This window comes from Bactrocera tryoni, chromosome 3 (assembly GCF_016617805.1).
Source record: "Bactrocera tryoni isolate S06 chromosome 3, CSIRO_BtryS06_freeze2, whole genome shotgun sequence".
Taxonomy (NCBI): domain Eukaryota; kingdom Metazoa; phylum Arthropoda; class Insecta; order Diptera; family Tephritidae; genus Bactrocera; species Bactrocera tryoni.
The window spans coordinates 61,181,208-61,196,418 of record NC_052501.1 but is presented as its reverse complement, the minus strand read 5'-3'; the positions used below and the strand labels follow the sequence as shown (position 1 = coordinate 61,196,418).

The window sequence follows — 15,211 nt, the reverse complement described above, 5'->3', positions numbered from 1 at the left end:
ACTCTAACGGCTGAAACCTTTAATAGTTAAATTGAATATTCATATAAAAAAAATTCAAACAAATAGTGAAATTTTTAAAACTAAAATACAAAATTTCTTTTAAGAAAGTTCTCACTCGGCAGCTTTTAGTTAATGAAACCGCTATTTGAAAGCTTTCACTTTAATTAAAAAAGAAATAGTACAAATAATTGTTTTAACTAAATTATCATCTTACGAGCTTTCTAATGGAAGTTTTAGTAATTTATAAAGCTTAGAAAACATATTCTCGATAATTATATTATAGCCAATTAAGAATTATTTTTTCCAAGCCAGTTTATTAGAAAGAAGACTCAATCAAATTGTTTAATTTTTTGTAAATTAAACAGAACAATATATTTTCAAACCTAAATAAAAAGGTCAATATTTGCAAAGCTTTCCAAATTTTAGAAATTATTTTTTGTGAAATAAGCAATTTTTACGTCTTAAATAATAGAATAATTGACGAACCCTTCTTCGTGAAATCACAGCAACAACAATATTAATTATAAATGAAAGCTCCTTTAACCAAACTATTATTTCAAGTAATTACTTTTTTCTGCTTTCCAAATAAATATTGGCAAGTAAGAAAATTTATTAAGCGATAACTTTGTTTTGATGGTAGCTCTGTAAACTCCGCTTTTACTTTGAGAAAATTTATTTTTACTTCTAAAAAATTTATTCTAAGATTTGTAGTAAGCATATTGTCATGCAATATTTTATAAAGCTTTTATCGTGAAAGCTCTCGTGTGAAACTTTCCAAACTTCGATGGTCATTTTTTTATTTTGCAGTATCTACAAACATTATGTCTCAAAGCTTTCAATTTTGTGAAAGCTCATATTTAAAACTTTTGTAAACTTTCAAAGTAAATTTTTTATTTTACACACAAACATAAAACATAACTTTCAACAGCTTTCGAGAAAGCTCATATTTACAACTTTGTAAATTTCTATAATAAATTTATTACAAAAGTTTTTTCATGAAATCTCTTACTTAAAATTGTGAAAACTTTTCGAAATTATTCCAAAAAAATGTCTGAAAGCTTTTATTTCAGTAAACGCTCATTTTGACAACTTTGTAAGGATTAAAAGTAAATTTATTACTTTTAAACTCTTGCAACCACAATTTATGAAAGCTTTCAGTTTCGTCAAAGCTCATTTTGAAATTTGGCGGGTTTTAAATTTAATTTTCTCTTTAAATTGTCTGCAAATACAGTTTCTGAAAGCTTTTTATGTACAACTTTTTAAGCTTCAAGTTGTTGGAAAAATATTTACTATTATTAAGCAAATTTTTTTTAATAATTTATTATATAAGCTTTTGATTATGGATACGCTTCTAATCGCTTCTCTTTCTTTTACTTACAGGTAAACTTTAAAACAATTTCACCACTTTAAGCAAATGTATTGGGCTGTAAGTAAACGGACAGACAAATTGTTATACTCAGCACTGACTTGGTGTCATTACATTATTACCCAATATAAAATTGAATTCTCAAAAACACAATCTCCCATAATCTTCCGCATGCGTTGTGTCAAGAAACCGCTGACATTTTCAATTAAATGCCAGCAAACCGGAAACAGGCGATTTGCTCTCCGCACACATAAACCTATTTATAATCTCGAAGATCATTCATTAGAATCTTAAGTGAAAATTCATAGAAAATTTTCTTACTACGTGACGAAAAGCACTTTATTGTTGTAGTTGGTTGAGTTTACAGCGCTGTGGCGGCGGTTGCTAGCGAGCGAGTTAAAAATCCCACAAGGCCATGCACATAATCATTAACACACGCTTATGCTGCGGCAAAAGCGCTGCGTAGAACAATGACCAACAACACCAACAAGCAGTAAAATAGTGGCTTAAAGCAAAAACAAACAAAACAAATGACGATAATAATGCATAATGATAAAAACAACAACAACAGCAGCAACAATATTTATTAGGTAGTAAATGTGATATGTAAAGCGTAAAGTAAACGGCCAGTGGTCGTCAAACAACAAACAACAATATCCCTTTAATGTCCTTTTTAAACACACACATAATTGAAATGACCACCGGGCGGCAGTAATGGCAAGCAGCAGAGAGCTTAGAGCTTCCAAGTATATGTTTGTTTGTATATGTTTATGAGCACATTAAGTCCTTTTTCAAGCTATGCCATGCTATGTTTACAATGGTGGTGTAGGAAAATTAATATGCCCGATGTGACAAAAGCAGTCGACAAAGCGAAGCAGCAGCTTTGCATGCGAAGGAATGTCTTGCTCATTAATATGCGTGCGAGAACACGTCTGGTCAGTCTTCTCCAACTAGTAATATAGCACATTCTGCTCTTGGTCATCCCTTCTAACTATAAAGCGGTTAATAGTTGCCCGTTCTTCTTCTTTAAAGCGCACGCACAACACACACGGTTCACACATACACACAGAGCAGCTGCTGTTGACTGGCAAGGGTCAGGTCAACGCTCGTTTGTGCGTCACTTCCCCCGACTATAAAGTTTTCTGTTATAAATTCCATCAAAAATGCAAGTAAATATTTTCTCAGCCTTTTGCTAAGCGAAAACCAGAAATTTCTAACGTTTGTCTAGGAAGCTGCGGCGCCTTGTGCTGGTTAAACTTGTCGTCGGCAACAAAACGTGTGTTCGAAAATATGAAACTAGCAGAGATGCTAGACAAAAACTAGTTGCTTTAAGAGGAAAAATCTAGTAGATTGCTGCTCACCCCAACCAGCGTGTGACAATTAGTAGTGGCGGCTGTAGGGATCTTCAATATCAACTTCTTTCCATATTTTTTCTTTAGATTTCTGAGTTGCTTTTTTGATTTCAACAAATCACTTTTATTTTATTTTCCACTTTTTATTGCTTTCATGCTTCACCTCAACTAGTTCAGCTACCTAATTCACCTTGTTGATTTCAAGTTCAACGCCAAAAATCAAATTGCCCAAAATTCTGCACTTTTTTCAACACTTTCCCACATTTGTTAGAGAATTCAGCTCAATGAGGTCGGCATAGGCTTTGTTATTTTATAAAAACTTGTCTGCCAGACAGCTGCTGATTGCAGAAATCTGTTGCTGTCGCTAAATTTCCCGCGATTTTTGTGAGCTCAATTAATATTTTTGCACAAATGCTGTTGTTTTGGAAGAGTCCATGCCTTGAAAGTTAAGATACTGTATATTCATTATTACTTTCCGTTCCCTATACGTAATAATAACTCTCCGACAAGATCATCTCGAACCCTCCGCAGCGATTTTAGGCTTCCTTCAAAGTGTCTTCAACTCTCCACAAGCGCCAATGTCTATATTTTGAGCACTTTTAACAGTGAACAGCAGTTGCAGGTCCCTAGAAAACTTGCCAATAAATCAACTATTTCTCGCACACATTTACAGCTTGTCTTTTTTTTGGCACGCCTTTGTTCTGTCAAAATAGCCACTCTTTCTCAACAGTCAGCTCTCAATAATGTTCCGTTTTGCTGCCACGCCACAGCCTCAAAATTATTGCACTTGTCATTGAAAATACATTTTATAATTCTAAACAGAATTAACTCTAAACATATTCCTCCCTCAAGCAGAGTCAAGCGTCTACAAATACTTCAAATACTTGTCACACTTACCCGAAGGCCGAAGGTCAGCACGCTCGAAGACACCAGTCTTTAGCTCAACGCATTGGTAACGCTTATGTCTCCTTTACAGCTCACTCAACTCGTTTTGATCGCGTGTCCCATATCAGCTTGACAAGCCGCACACGATTTTCGAAAGAATAAATCTGTGAAAAAGTCATTACTACCCAACAAGCGCTCCGTGCCCCGCCACAGCACCTCATTCTAAACTTATGTTAGTGCCAGCTATTCAATTTTGAGACAATCGCCACATGCCTTTTATATCAATCCAATTTGCTGCCGAATACGCACAGACAGACACACTCGTAAGCGCTGAACGCTTCGCTCACCCAGAACAAACGAGCGCTTGGCCCTGTTACTGGACAGCTACAGCAACTTTATCAGTCTTACGTATGCGCTTGCCACTTCTCCAGCTATCTTGCCTAATGCTATCAGCATATATGAGCACTAGCGCTCGACATTACGATTTCATAGCCATTATGTATGTATATACATATGTGTGTAAATATATAATTTTTCTTTTATTTATTTATTTTTTTCGTACTCAACACTTATTATAATGCAGTTGCTTGCTGGCAGCACTGTGTCAATGTTGGTTTTGCATATTTTATAAGCGAAATGCGAAGCGTGGCCTTTAACCCCCTAACCCCACCACCACTCTAGCCGTCGCAATTGTCATTTTACTCCCTGTGCGCTCCACTCGCCGCATACAAAGCGCTGGCATTATTCTATTCTATTTTATTTTTATTGTCTCGTGTGGCAGTTATGCACGCGCCCATATCCCTTAATGGGCCGTCGTATCCCAAATCGAGATCATGCCGTATGCGTGCTGGCCTTTTACTCGCTCGTGTGCCGGCGTTGAGTGCGCGCACATCCCTTTTGCGGATGACACAAAGACAAGAGACCTTCGTGCACAAAATTTGCTTTCTCGCTTTTTTTTTTGTGATTGTCATGGGGTTACGTCAATCCGATTTGGTTCTAGACGACCCCTACTTGCGCATACTTAGACTACTAGAGGTTTGTAGTGGGCACTTGGCGGTTAGAGCAAATAAATTTTTGTGTTTGTCAAGTCTTTTTCGGTTTTCTCTTTTTATTTTTGCTTATTTTTTATTCTTTTTTTTGTTGTTTATTTTTCATTCTCCTCTGCGTATTATCTCATTTAGCTGCCGATTGTGGTTTTATTTGTATCGTCGCTTATTTATTTGGTGTGCTTATGCTTTCATTCTTTTGGGGTCGTCGCTCACTTGGCAACCTTTTGAACTTTCACTTTGACGTTTGTGATTTTTACCGCTTGATTATTATGGCGCTTTAGTTAACTCGCTCTCTCAAATAATGCTCTTGCTGGGCGTGTTGACTAATGTTAATAATGCTATCAAGCGGACATATTTCTTCGCCCTTTTCTACTCTATGTATTTTTCTCTTTGTTTACACTTTTTGAAATAAATGTTTATTTGTTTTTCATTCTGGTCGTAAAATTTTATCTTTTTTGAGCCAAATCAGCATAGCAAGTGAGTTATTTGGTCATTTAGATGAGCATCATGAGTGGAAAAGGGCTGTTAGATTTATTTGCTCTTTATTAACACTAATGTGAGGTGATATAGCTGGACGCGGTGAAGTGGGAAACCGAAATAATTGAAAATGAACAAGCTTGTAATTATCTTACCGATGAAAATTTTTAAAATTCTTAATTCGAAGGAATTTATGCTAATGCTGTTTATAGAATCTTTTATTCTTTAAAGTGTGTTACTTGCTGAGTTGACACCATTTACTTACAGGAAAACATAAAAAATACTTGATTAGCAAAACTATGTTGAAAAGAATTAATAATTTATAAATCAGTTACCGCTATTATTTTAAATACTCACTCAACATAATTACGCTCAATTTAACTGTCAATAAATCCAAGCAGCACAAATCGCCACTTGCAGTGACACGAAGCAAAACACACGGTTATGATAATCTTCAGTTAATACTCATATGAATTTTCACAGCGCATAACCATTTAAACTGTCAAAATGATTGACTGTATAAAACGGCGCTGAAGCGTGTCAAAATTTGAAAAAACAAAAAAAACGCAGAGACTACAACACCTACGCAACGCACACTGTCCGCGCTGTAAATTCCCAGCGCGTAAATTTTTTATTAGCCACAGCATTTATGCGCTATCAACAGCTGATTTGCGGTTGCCGTCAATATCAGCTGTTCGCGGGCGCGCAATAAACGTCAACGTATGCCGCTGACAGAGCGATAGAGCGCAAAGAGTGCGGGTAGGTGCGTTGGAGCGCAGAGTAAAATCGCTTGATTGAGCGCTGATAATCACTACCCTTCAACGCATTTGACAGCAAATTAAAATGTGATTTGACAGCAGCGACAGGCGAGCGGCGAAAAAGAAAATTGTTTTACGAATTACAGATAAAAAGACAACAAGTGAATGCGCCGCCAAAGCGACAAATTGTGTAAGAGGCAAGCATGCAAAAAACTGCCAAAATATTTTAAATAAAAAATCGCACTTTTATGAGCAGCAATAACAAACTGTCAAAGCGTGAAGCGAGATTGAGTTTGGCCACAAAATAAAATGATGAAAAATTCCGTTTGCTTAGCAAACGGGTTTCCAAGAAACTCAGACAGACAATTGATAAGCGAGGAAGTGCCGACGAGGAAAATGATGCAATAAAATTCCTCCAAAAATGAAAAAACACTAACAATAGCATAGCAGCGCTGCCGCCGAAAAGAGTGTGACACGGTAGCGCTCAAGTGCTTGAAGAGCGCAAGTGGGTGTCAGCGTTGGTTGCTGGTTGTCAAATTACGCTGAGCGCCATGTTGACAGCAATTTGACAGCAGTCAAGCGCAACGAAAAAATACGCACAACAACAACTTTGAAGAAAGCAGTTAGGCAAAGCAACAATACAATACAATACATCGCTGCCAACAATTTAAGTTGAAGATGTTCTATTCAAGTTAGAGAGGGAGTGGGTGGAGAGTTGTAATGTGCTTAGTTGAGTGCGAGAGTGAAAGGGAAATTTCGGTACTAACCGGTGTGAAATGAGGCGGTGCTTGCTGTTGCTTTGTGCTGCCATAAAAGGTACAATATAAAATTTACAACACAAACTGTTGTGGTTTTGAGTTACCACGAAAACAACAAAAAGTACATGCAGTTTGTAAATAAAGGTTCTGCGGAAGGGTTTTTCTAGAGTAAAAGGTTAAAATTTTGTGTTGTATTCTGGCAACAATGCGTATGATTTTAATATAATTAATATTTGATCGCTTTGCTTGGCAGATTGAAAAACTCTTCGACAACGCGTAGGCGGAAAATTTTATTCGTAAAATTTCCTGGCGCCTTATTACCGAGTTTATGCTGAAAAAACTAACTAAAATATAACTTGATTCACCATTTCATTTTAAAGAAGCGGATTTTATATAAATAAATGTGCTAGACATACTACTAGAATTCAGAATTCTCTCTGTCAAATCATGAGCTTGTTCAAATTACTCCCATTTCAGTACTCTGTCATTGGCATAGTTTCTTGTATCTAACTCGACCACTCGAGCACTTGATTAGTCTAGTTCTACATGGGTCAAAAACAAAAAAAAAAAAAATTTAAAAAAGTATTAGATCGATAGTATCGAAAGTAGTAATTACATATAGGCTCATTTTGCTCATATTCGACCATAACCCATCATCTGCTCCCAAACCTTATGAGGCTTCGACCATCTTGGGGTACTCCATTTTGGTGCTGGACCTGACTTTTTTATACCGTTGTCTTTAAAATTAACTTTTCCACTATACTTGCATGGAAAATAAAGAAATTCAAAGGAATACTAGATTACTTCCACTATATTGGTGATTTAATGCCTTCAGCAAGCGGCTTTTTAGCTGCTTTTGGTTACATTACAATCTATGCGTTGTCTTACTATTTCTTTTAGGTGGCTTTTCAGACGCTTGAATCTATGATCTGTGACTGAAAAGAAGTCGTCAAGGTTGGTTTGCTGGTTTTTCTTTCCACATAAGCTCTGAAACTTAGTCTGATGTCTAAGTTAGTCAATTCATAGCTCTTTACTTAACTTAATTCAGCTCTAGAGACTCAGTAATTGCTAGTGAAATAATGCTGTAAGTGGTTTCATACGAGATCGATGGTTTATAACTTTAATTTCATGATATGAAGTTCATAGTTTTTAAATTTCCAAAATCGGTCTTCGAAGATAGAATAAAAATTTTTCGAAAACCATTAATAAATATATGGTCATAGTCCTTGAATGACAAAGCTCTTGGACCCCTTTTACCTTGTTTTGATATCTTTTCCATATTTTTTTCCTACACTGACGCTGTTGCATTCTTCAAAATGACTTCTGAAACCAAACTTATCTTATACTAAAATCAAAAAGCTTTACAAAGCTCAGTGGTGAAACCTTTTTTCTAATAGTGAGTAAGATTTTTTATTAGTGTATTCTTAAGAAACCCCGAAATAACACCCAACTTAATGAAAATTTATGAATTCACGCAATTATTGTCTAAAATACTTATCTAATATGCGTGACAAGCGCACTCTTTGACCCTATTGCCGCCACAAGCACAGTTTCGCTCTCATTATCCTGCTCCTTCATCAACTCTAAATGTCTATATTTCGCTTGTTGTCAAATACAAATTTGTTTATTGTATATTTCATAGCGGAATTCATTGTTAGTCAAGGCCCTACGTCTCACAACTCTCTTTCATTGTCGTTTTCTACTTCAGCTCTCCTTGTGCGGGTATTTTTCGGCAGCACACCCGCAAATCTTTTACAAAAACAAACAAACTTTTTTTATTTCATTTCGTTTTTATTGCTTCATATTCATTGTCTGCCATTTCACTTTTCCGCCTCAGCGAGTAAGCGTGAAGTAGGCGAGTAACATCAGCGCAGTGGCTGATTCTGCAACGGGATAATAATTCGTTGGTAAGGGTTGAGCACAGGAAGACACCCGTTCAAGACGAAAGCAAATAAAAAGAAATAAATAGGTATTGTGCTCACCTTACGTGTCGCTCGTTGGTAGGTGAAAAAACACATGCGCACGCTTTAAATAAAAGGTGCGAAATAAGACAAGAAAGGGATATCAACTATTTATGATGCCGTTACTTTAACCTTTCACCTTTTTGTACGTACACAGCCGCACAAAACGCTTTTGCCAACCATTTCGCTTACTTTAGAGCGAGAGAGTTCCAGCTCGTGCGCGCACAATTTATCGCACGCCAAGGTGTTTGACTCCAAAAATAACAATGACAACTACAACAACTTCCCAAATAAATATAAAAATAATGAATTGTAAGACAGCATTGCTGACTGTGTCCCGGGTGTGGAGAATAGTAAAAAATTGAGCGCGTCTAACACGCGTGAAAAGGGTTGCGAGCGCTTAACGCCTCAGTACCTGCGCTTGTCTGGGTCCACAGTAGCTGGGAAATTCACGAAAAAAATATGTGTGAACATAATGAGGGTCCACTATGCAATATATACCCTGCAGAGAATCGCGTTACTAGTTCGAAACTACTCCGAAATTCTTGAAATTAGCGCAAGTTCTTACTAAACTGGACATAAACTTCCATTGCGTATGTGGGAATTTAAAAATTATTGATAAGATTCAACCTAACTATTTATATTTTTACAAATATAAGTGAATGATGTTTTTCAAGCGGTGTAAAGATTTTATCTCATATAAATTATCATATTTAGATCGCCAGAACTCAGCGAAAGAGAGTGTTTCCGAGATACAGATATTAGTAAAAGGTTTTTTTTTAAGTTAAGAGGCTCTCTTGTCAATAAAACACAGACGACTCTATAAAATGCGCAATGTTTCCGCACTTAGTCTTCCAACAAAATTTTCACTACAACTGCGTATTCTAGAACAAATATTGCTATTCCAATTATCATTACATTGCCTATATCACGTTGTTTTGTAACCTAGAAAATCTTACTCTTATGTACCTTCGACAAATTTGCTCGTTTATGTACTAATTATGTCAACTCATCGCCAAAGACGGTCTAATTATATAACCCTAAATTTAAATTTACCCTCTAGAACGCGAGTTTGAAAAGTAAGTTTTTGGTTTATGCAATCCATATCTGTTTGCATGACAATTTTCGTGCTATGCTAAGCACAAATGTCAAGCACACGTGTTTACTTTGACAACTGATTTGACAAGTTTCCCACTAGGAAATCTTAAAACTCTAAACAGATAGCCTATGATATAAAGGGGCATAATGAATATAGTAAAAATATTAGTAAGTGACGATGCTATAAGCCTTCACAAATTGAAAAGATTTCTTACAAAAGCTTTATTTTGATCTGTCAGTTTATTTGGCCACTAAATGCTATAGTGACTCGATCTTATACATTTTGTTGGAGATTGTACTATTGCCTTAGACAATAATTTATGTCGAATTTCGTCAACTGCTAGAACTTTCTATACAAGTACGCTCAGTTTGTATGGCAGCTACATACATACATATATGCTATAGTTGTTCGATATCGATAATTCCAACAAATGAGCAGGATCGTGGGGGAGAAAGAAACTATATTTCAAAAACAGATTCGAATTCCAATTATCAGTACAACTTCGTAGTTATCGAAAGCCATACAATGCTATGTCAATTGACGCTTCTTAGGCCTGTCGCTAATTGCTTGTGTGAAAAGGAAGAACGAGTGTATAGCGATTAGACGCTCTGCTCTCAACTAGCGCGATTTCCTGCCGGGTATGCATATGTAACCCTTTAAATATACATATTTGCACGTTTATTATCTCTATATGGGACAACAAATAACCGTTGTCAAAATGACTGCTGAAGTGCGTCGCTAATTTATGATCTATTTGCTTGACAGTCTCTAATTTTCCCTACCGCCACTTCGATACCCTTCCTAAGCGCCGGCAAGTTATACTTTCGCTCTTATTTTTTTGTTCCTGTTTCATTTGTCTTCTTTTTTTCCAACTTGGGACACCAAAACCCTCTTCCGAGGCGTGTGCGCTGTCAGAAAGTGTCCTTTGGCGAATGCTAATTGCTTTATGGGCGACGTGTGCTGCGCGTGGCTGGCAGTAAAGTCGCAAAGTTAAGAAATTCTGTGAAATAAAAAATATGAAAATTAATTTAAGCAGCTGTATGTGTCTCCGCATACTTGTCAGGTTACTTTTCACTTAAGCAGCGACCCATATCCTCAAACAGGACAGTCAAACATTTGCATGCCTCTCGGTAATTTATGCAAATTCCGTCAACGAGGCAGCGTTGTTTTTGTTTATACTTGCGCCTTATGCATGCGAGGACTTACATAGGAACACATACATACATATTGATATATACATATATATGTTTTTTTTCTACATTTATTATATTTCCTGGCGCTTTGCCTGCGCCGGCTGTCACTCGCGCATGAAATATATTTTTCTAAGCCACCAAAGCGTGTTTGCTGTCACAACAAAGCAAGACGTCTACGTGTGTAGTTGAATCTGCTGTTTCACACACACACGCACACAACTTCCCCCCTCATATCGTCGCTTTTAAGTATCATTCTTTGTTTTTAATATGCTTTAAGCAGAATGAATGTGCGCTAATAAATTAATATCTCGTTCCTGCTTGACTGTTTACACACTATGTTTGTTGTTGTTGTGCGTCCGTTTAGCCATCCGATACGCGTACGCACCCGCTATTATTACTCAATAAAGGTGTGTTGCTCGCTCTATTTTCACTTAGCTTCTTTCATTTCAACCCACAAATTATTGTTGTTGTTGTTGTTGTTATTTACATTTCCCACCGCCAGAGGTCAGCGGTTGATTGACTTTACTTTGTCGGTGTTGTGTTATTTGATAGCACCGTTTTCTGCACAGAACGCAGGTGGGCGCGTCTGCTACGGTTTATAATGAGCCTGCTATGCATATATAAATGCACACACACTTATAGATATATATGTATGTATAAATATACATGCATAGATATCTATGTAAACTCACATCTTTCATATTATTCTTTGTGTACCACCCATGACTTATGTGTCAAGTGACAAGGTACTCACCCATATTTACATATCCATCCATATAATAAGAGCTCATTAAACCGCAGCTGATATTAAATTACGTAGTAATTATTAACTTGTAATGAGCAGTTTTTAATAAGCGCATGTTTGAGGTAACCTTAAGTGGTTGCTTGGGTGTCGTCTTAAAGCTTTGTATGTGTTTCAGCGTGCGAATTCTACTTAATATCCACTAGATATATCCTGACATGCCTGCACAATTATATCAGTGATTTGAAATTGAATCTAGCTTGACCAGAATGCGAAGAAATCTTCCTTACGTGGGTAGTGAATGATTCCAATGACTCTTGAACATGCTTCAAAGTGTCAGCTTATGTTTGGGAGATATATGTAAATATTCATATGTATTTATATACTATACCTATATATGTAGTAATATAGGGTATACATCTTACTCTACTTAATTTTCTCAGCAAACATATTCCAATTTTACATGAGCAATAATAGATACGAGTTGAGATTGTTTCAACCTGCGAAAACGCAACCTAATCAACGCTCACGATTGATTTTTTTGCAGCAATGTCCTGATCTGTGAAATTTTGTCACATGACAAAATTTTCATTTCTAGAACTCAGCAATTTATGCGAATAGACGGTCTTATATGGTCTCTGAAAAGTTAGGCGATGAGGATCACGATAGGATGAGGATAAATTATTAAATTTTTTCTCAGTTGAAGTTAATGTTCTTTAACAAAAATTCGATTTTGAGAAGCACCAGTTAAGATCAACAAAGAACTCCGCGCTGAGTTGTTTCTGCCAGCCACCTACTTATTGCAATGGCTCCGAAGAATCATCAATGGGAACATCAACTTTTGATGAAGTCAGTTTGCAGATTTTTATGGAATGTAATACAGCTAAGGATTTTCAAATAAGTTCAATTAGTTCCACTACAGCCAACTATATTTCTCAGACATATTCCAAAACTGCTTTTGCAAACAAAAGGATTAAATAAGTATTACCTCGAGTAAGTTTCAGAACGATGACGACGCACTAGAGTTAAGCATGGACCTCGCTTACCTCAAATTTTACTTTATTTTCTCTAAAGTTAGTAACAAATCGGAGAGATTCGTTATACGAGTAGTAGAAGTAGTGAATGCCTCCAAAAGAGATATAGCCTATTTTAACCTCAAATTTATTAATGAATTATTTGGAAATGAGCTTTTGAGGTCCACGGTGATGAGCTTTTTGAAAACAAATATTGAGGTTATGTCGCCTAATGCTTGAAAAGCTTTCTAGTGGTGGTCCAATTTCGATCTATATTACTCAGCAGCTGCTGATAGACACCATATGAACGAACTTCAAACTGCTTGAAATTTATAATTAGGCTCAATGAATAAAAACTTCACAACATTTTTCTGACCCGACTAATTTTTAGTACGGACGTAAAAGCCTTCTTGAGTAAATCGGACCAATTATGTTTTTCTGTGGGCAATATTTACATAAACTGGTATGGATAACTTTCGTGGAAAAGGTAATGGGCTTATGGCATTTAATATTTATAAAGGCGACTATAGGAGGTGTCAGAAACTTGTAGACATGAAGCAAGGTCACAAACGACAAGTATAGAAAGCTTACAACTTAAACAGAGTCTTTAAATATGCTTAATTTAAAAATACTGTAAAGAGTTAGTGTAATGTGAATAGATTCTCTAGAAATATAACCAAAAAAAACTTTTCCAAAATGAGCTTGGAAAACATTGTTAAGATAGATTGCAATGTATAGTATTTAAAAAGTGCTAACCGTTAAGAAACTTATACAAGTGACTGCTGTTTCAAGGAACTATTAACACAATAATCGTTACTTAAAGCTTTCTAAAGCTCTTAAAACAAGCAGATTTAGTTCAACTCCCAAAATAAGTTGCTCAGCTAATATTTTACCTAATTTAACAATAAATATATAAATAGAGGCACAACCACGATTAAAATAAATAATTACTGTATTATGGTTTCAGTTAAACCGTTATGAGCAGTGTTACTAGCAATCGGAAGTTATTAATTTTTATGACAAGCTTGTGAGTTCAATTAAGGCACGCCTAGATGGCGCCACGACACTTCGTACGGTGGCATATTTGAAGACTATCGTTTACATAACCCAATTTTTGACCCAACATTCAATTTTTTCTATTTTATTGATTACCTCGTGCTAAATAGTTAATAGGATCCCCGAAACATTGTCAGGCCGCCTGTCACTTAAGCGGTCAGTGACTTTCGAAATAAAACAACAAATAAACAAACAAGAAGTTTCAGAGAAATATTTTGGCTTATGCCGGAAATATGTCTATATATTGACATATATATATGTACATATATGTACATGAATATATAAGCGAGTATATAAATAAAATCGCTTATTACAAAAACAATGCCTGCAAGTAAGCAAAGTTGAATGAAAGCAATGATAATGAAACAGCAGGGTTCAAGTGGAAACACAGATACATATACATATGAATATGTAGAAATTCATGTAAGTGTGTGAATAAGTATGTGTTTGTGCATTCAATTGTCAGTAGAAGGCTTTGTCGTCACGTTTTTAATCGATAAAATTGTCATTGCTGTAGGCGTTCACGGCGACAAAGGAAATTGGGATAATCCCAGAGTGAAGCATTCATAGAATTGAGGCACACATGCACATATACACATACTACTTGTAGCGATATATGTATATATAAATATTTTCCTTTAATATATGGTATATGTGTGTGTTTTAAATTTTTCACATATTTTTGTGCGAAAACAGGGTGTCACTTTCACACCACTGGCGATCAAAACAGCACCAAGTGTGCTATTCATTATAAGAATGACAAACAGTTCACAAAAAGGGAAGAATTTTTAGCGATACATTCAAAAATGCAGAAGGCATAATTTTAGGCGCTTTAACAGTTAATAACACCTTTGCAGTATTAAGCGCCTTCAAAACAAACACAAAACACTAACAACATAAACAATAAATAACAACAATAACAAAACCAACATATCTCTTTTTTTCATTTGCAATGCAAGTAGAATCCATCATACTCTTTTGACAAAGCACAAATATAAATTGTATCCGCACGTGTGCGCCTATAAGTATGCCTGCTTTAATGTTTTCTCTGGGACATGGCTGCCTGTTTCCGCAAGTACGTAAGGTCCGCCTGATTTTTTTATTTCATGGCCTCTATTTCTAGCAATGATATTTGTTGTTGATATAATATAATGCGGTCCGCATGATTTTGAGGCGTCCATTTTCTTAAAAAGCCTCAATCGGCATTATTCGGTAATTTCTACAATTTCATGTACATTCCACATAAAGTCCACATACGTTCCATCTCGTATTCTAAATTAAACGACTGCAAAAGACCAAAAAAAAAACAAGGATGACAAAAATCAAAATAAAGAAATACATATAAAAACCAATCATAACATCAAAAACAATAAAAAAAAACAGTATATATGTTTCTTTCATTTGCAATGTAAGTAGAATATATCGTAATCTTTTGACAAAACATAAATTGTACCCACACGTGTGCGCCTATAAGTATGCCTGCTTTAATGTTTTCTCTGGGA

At 35.8% G+C, this 15,211-nt stretch overlaps 1 protein-coding gene across 10 annotated transcripts in view; it reads left to right on the top strand.

The window, feature by feature from the left end:
- The window catches only part of LOC120770074 (mucin-19), a 387,036-nt gene that overhangs the window by 289,292 nt on the left and 82,533 nt on the right, over positions 1-15,211 (top strand). The window contains exon 1 of one of the 10 annotated variants that reach the window (XM_040097210.1): positions 1,386-1,426. The exons of the other annotated variants lie outside the window; for them this stretch is intronic. Within the exon in view, the coding sequence (XP_039953144.1) occupies positions 1,415-1,426 (12 nt within the window). The 5' untranslated portion in view covers positions 1,386-1,414. Of the gene's footprint in view, positions 1-1,385; positions 1,427-15,211 lie in introns of those variants that run through there. 10 annotated transcript variants of the gene reach the window in all.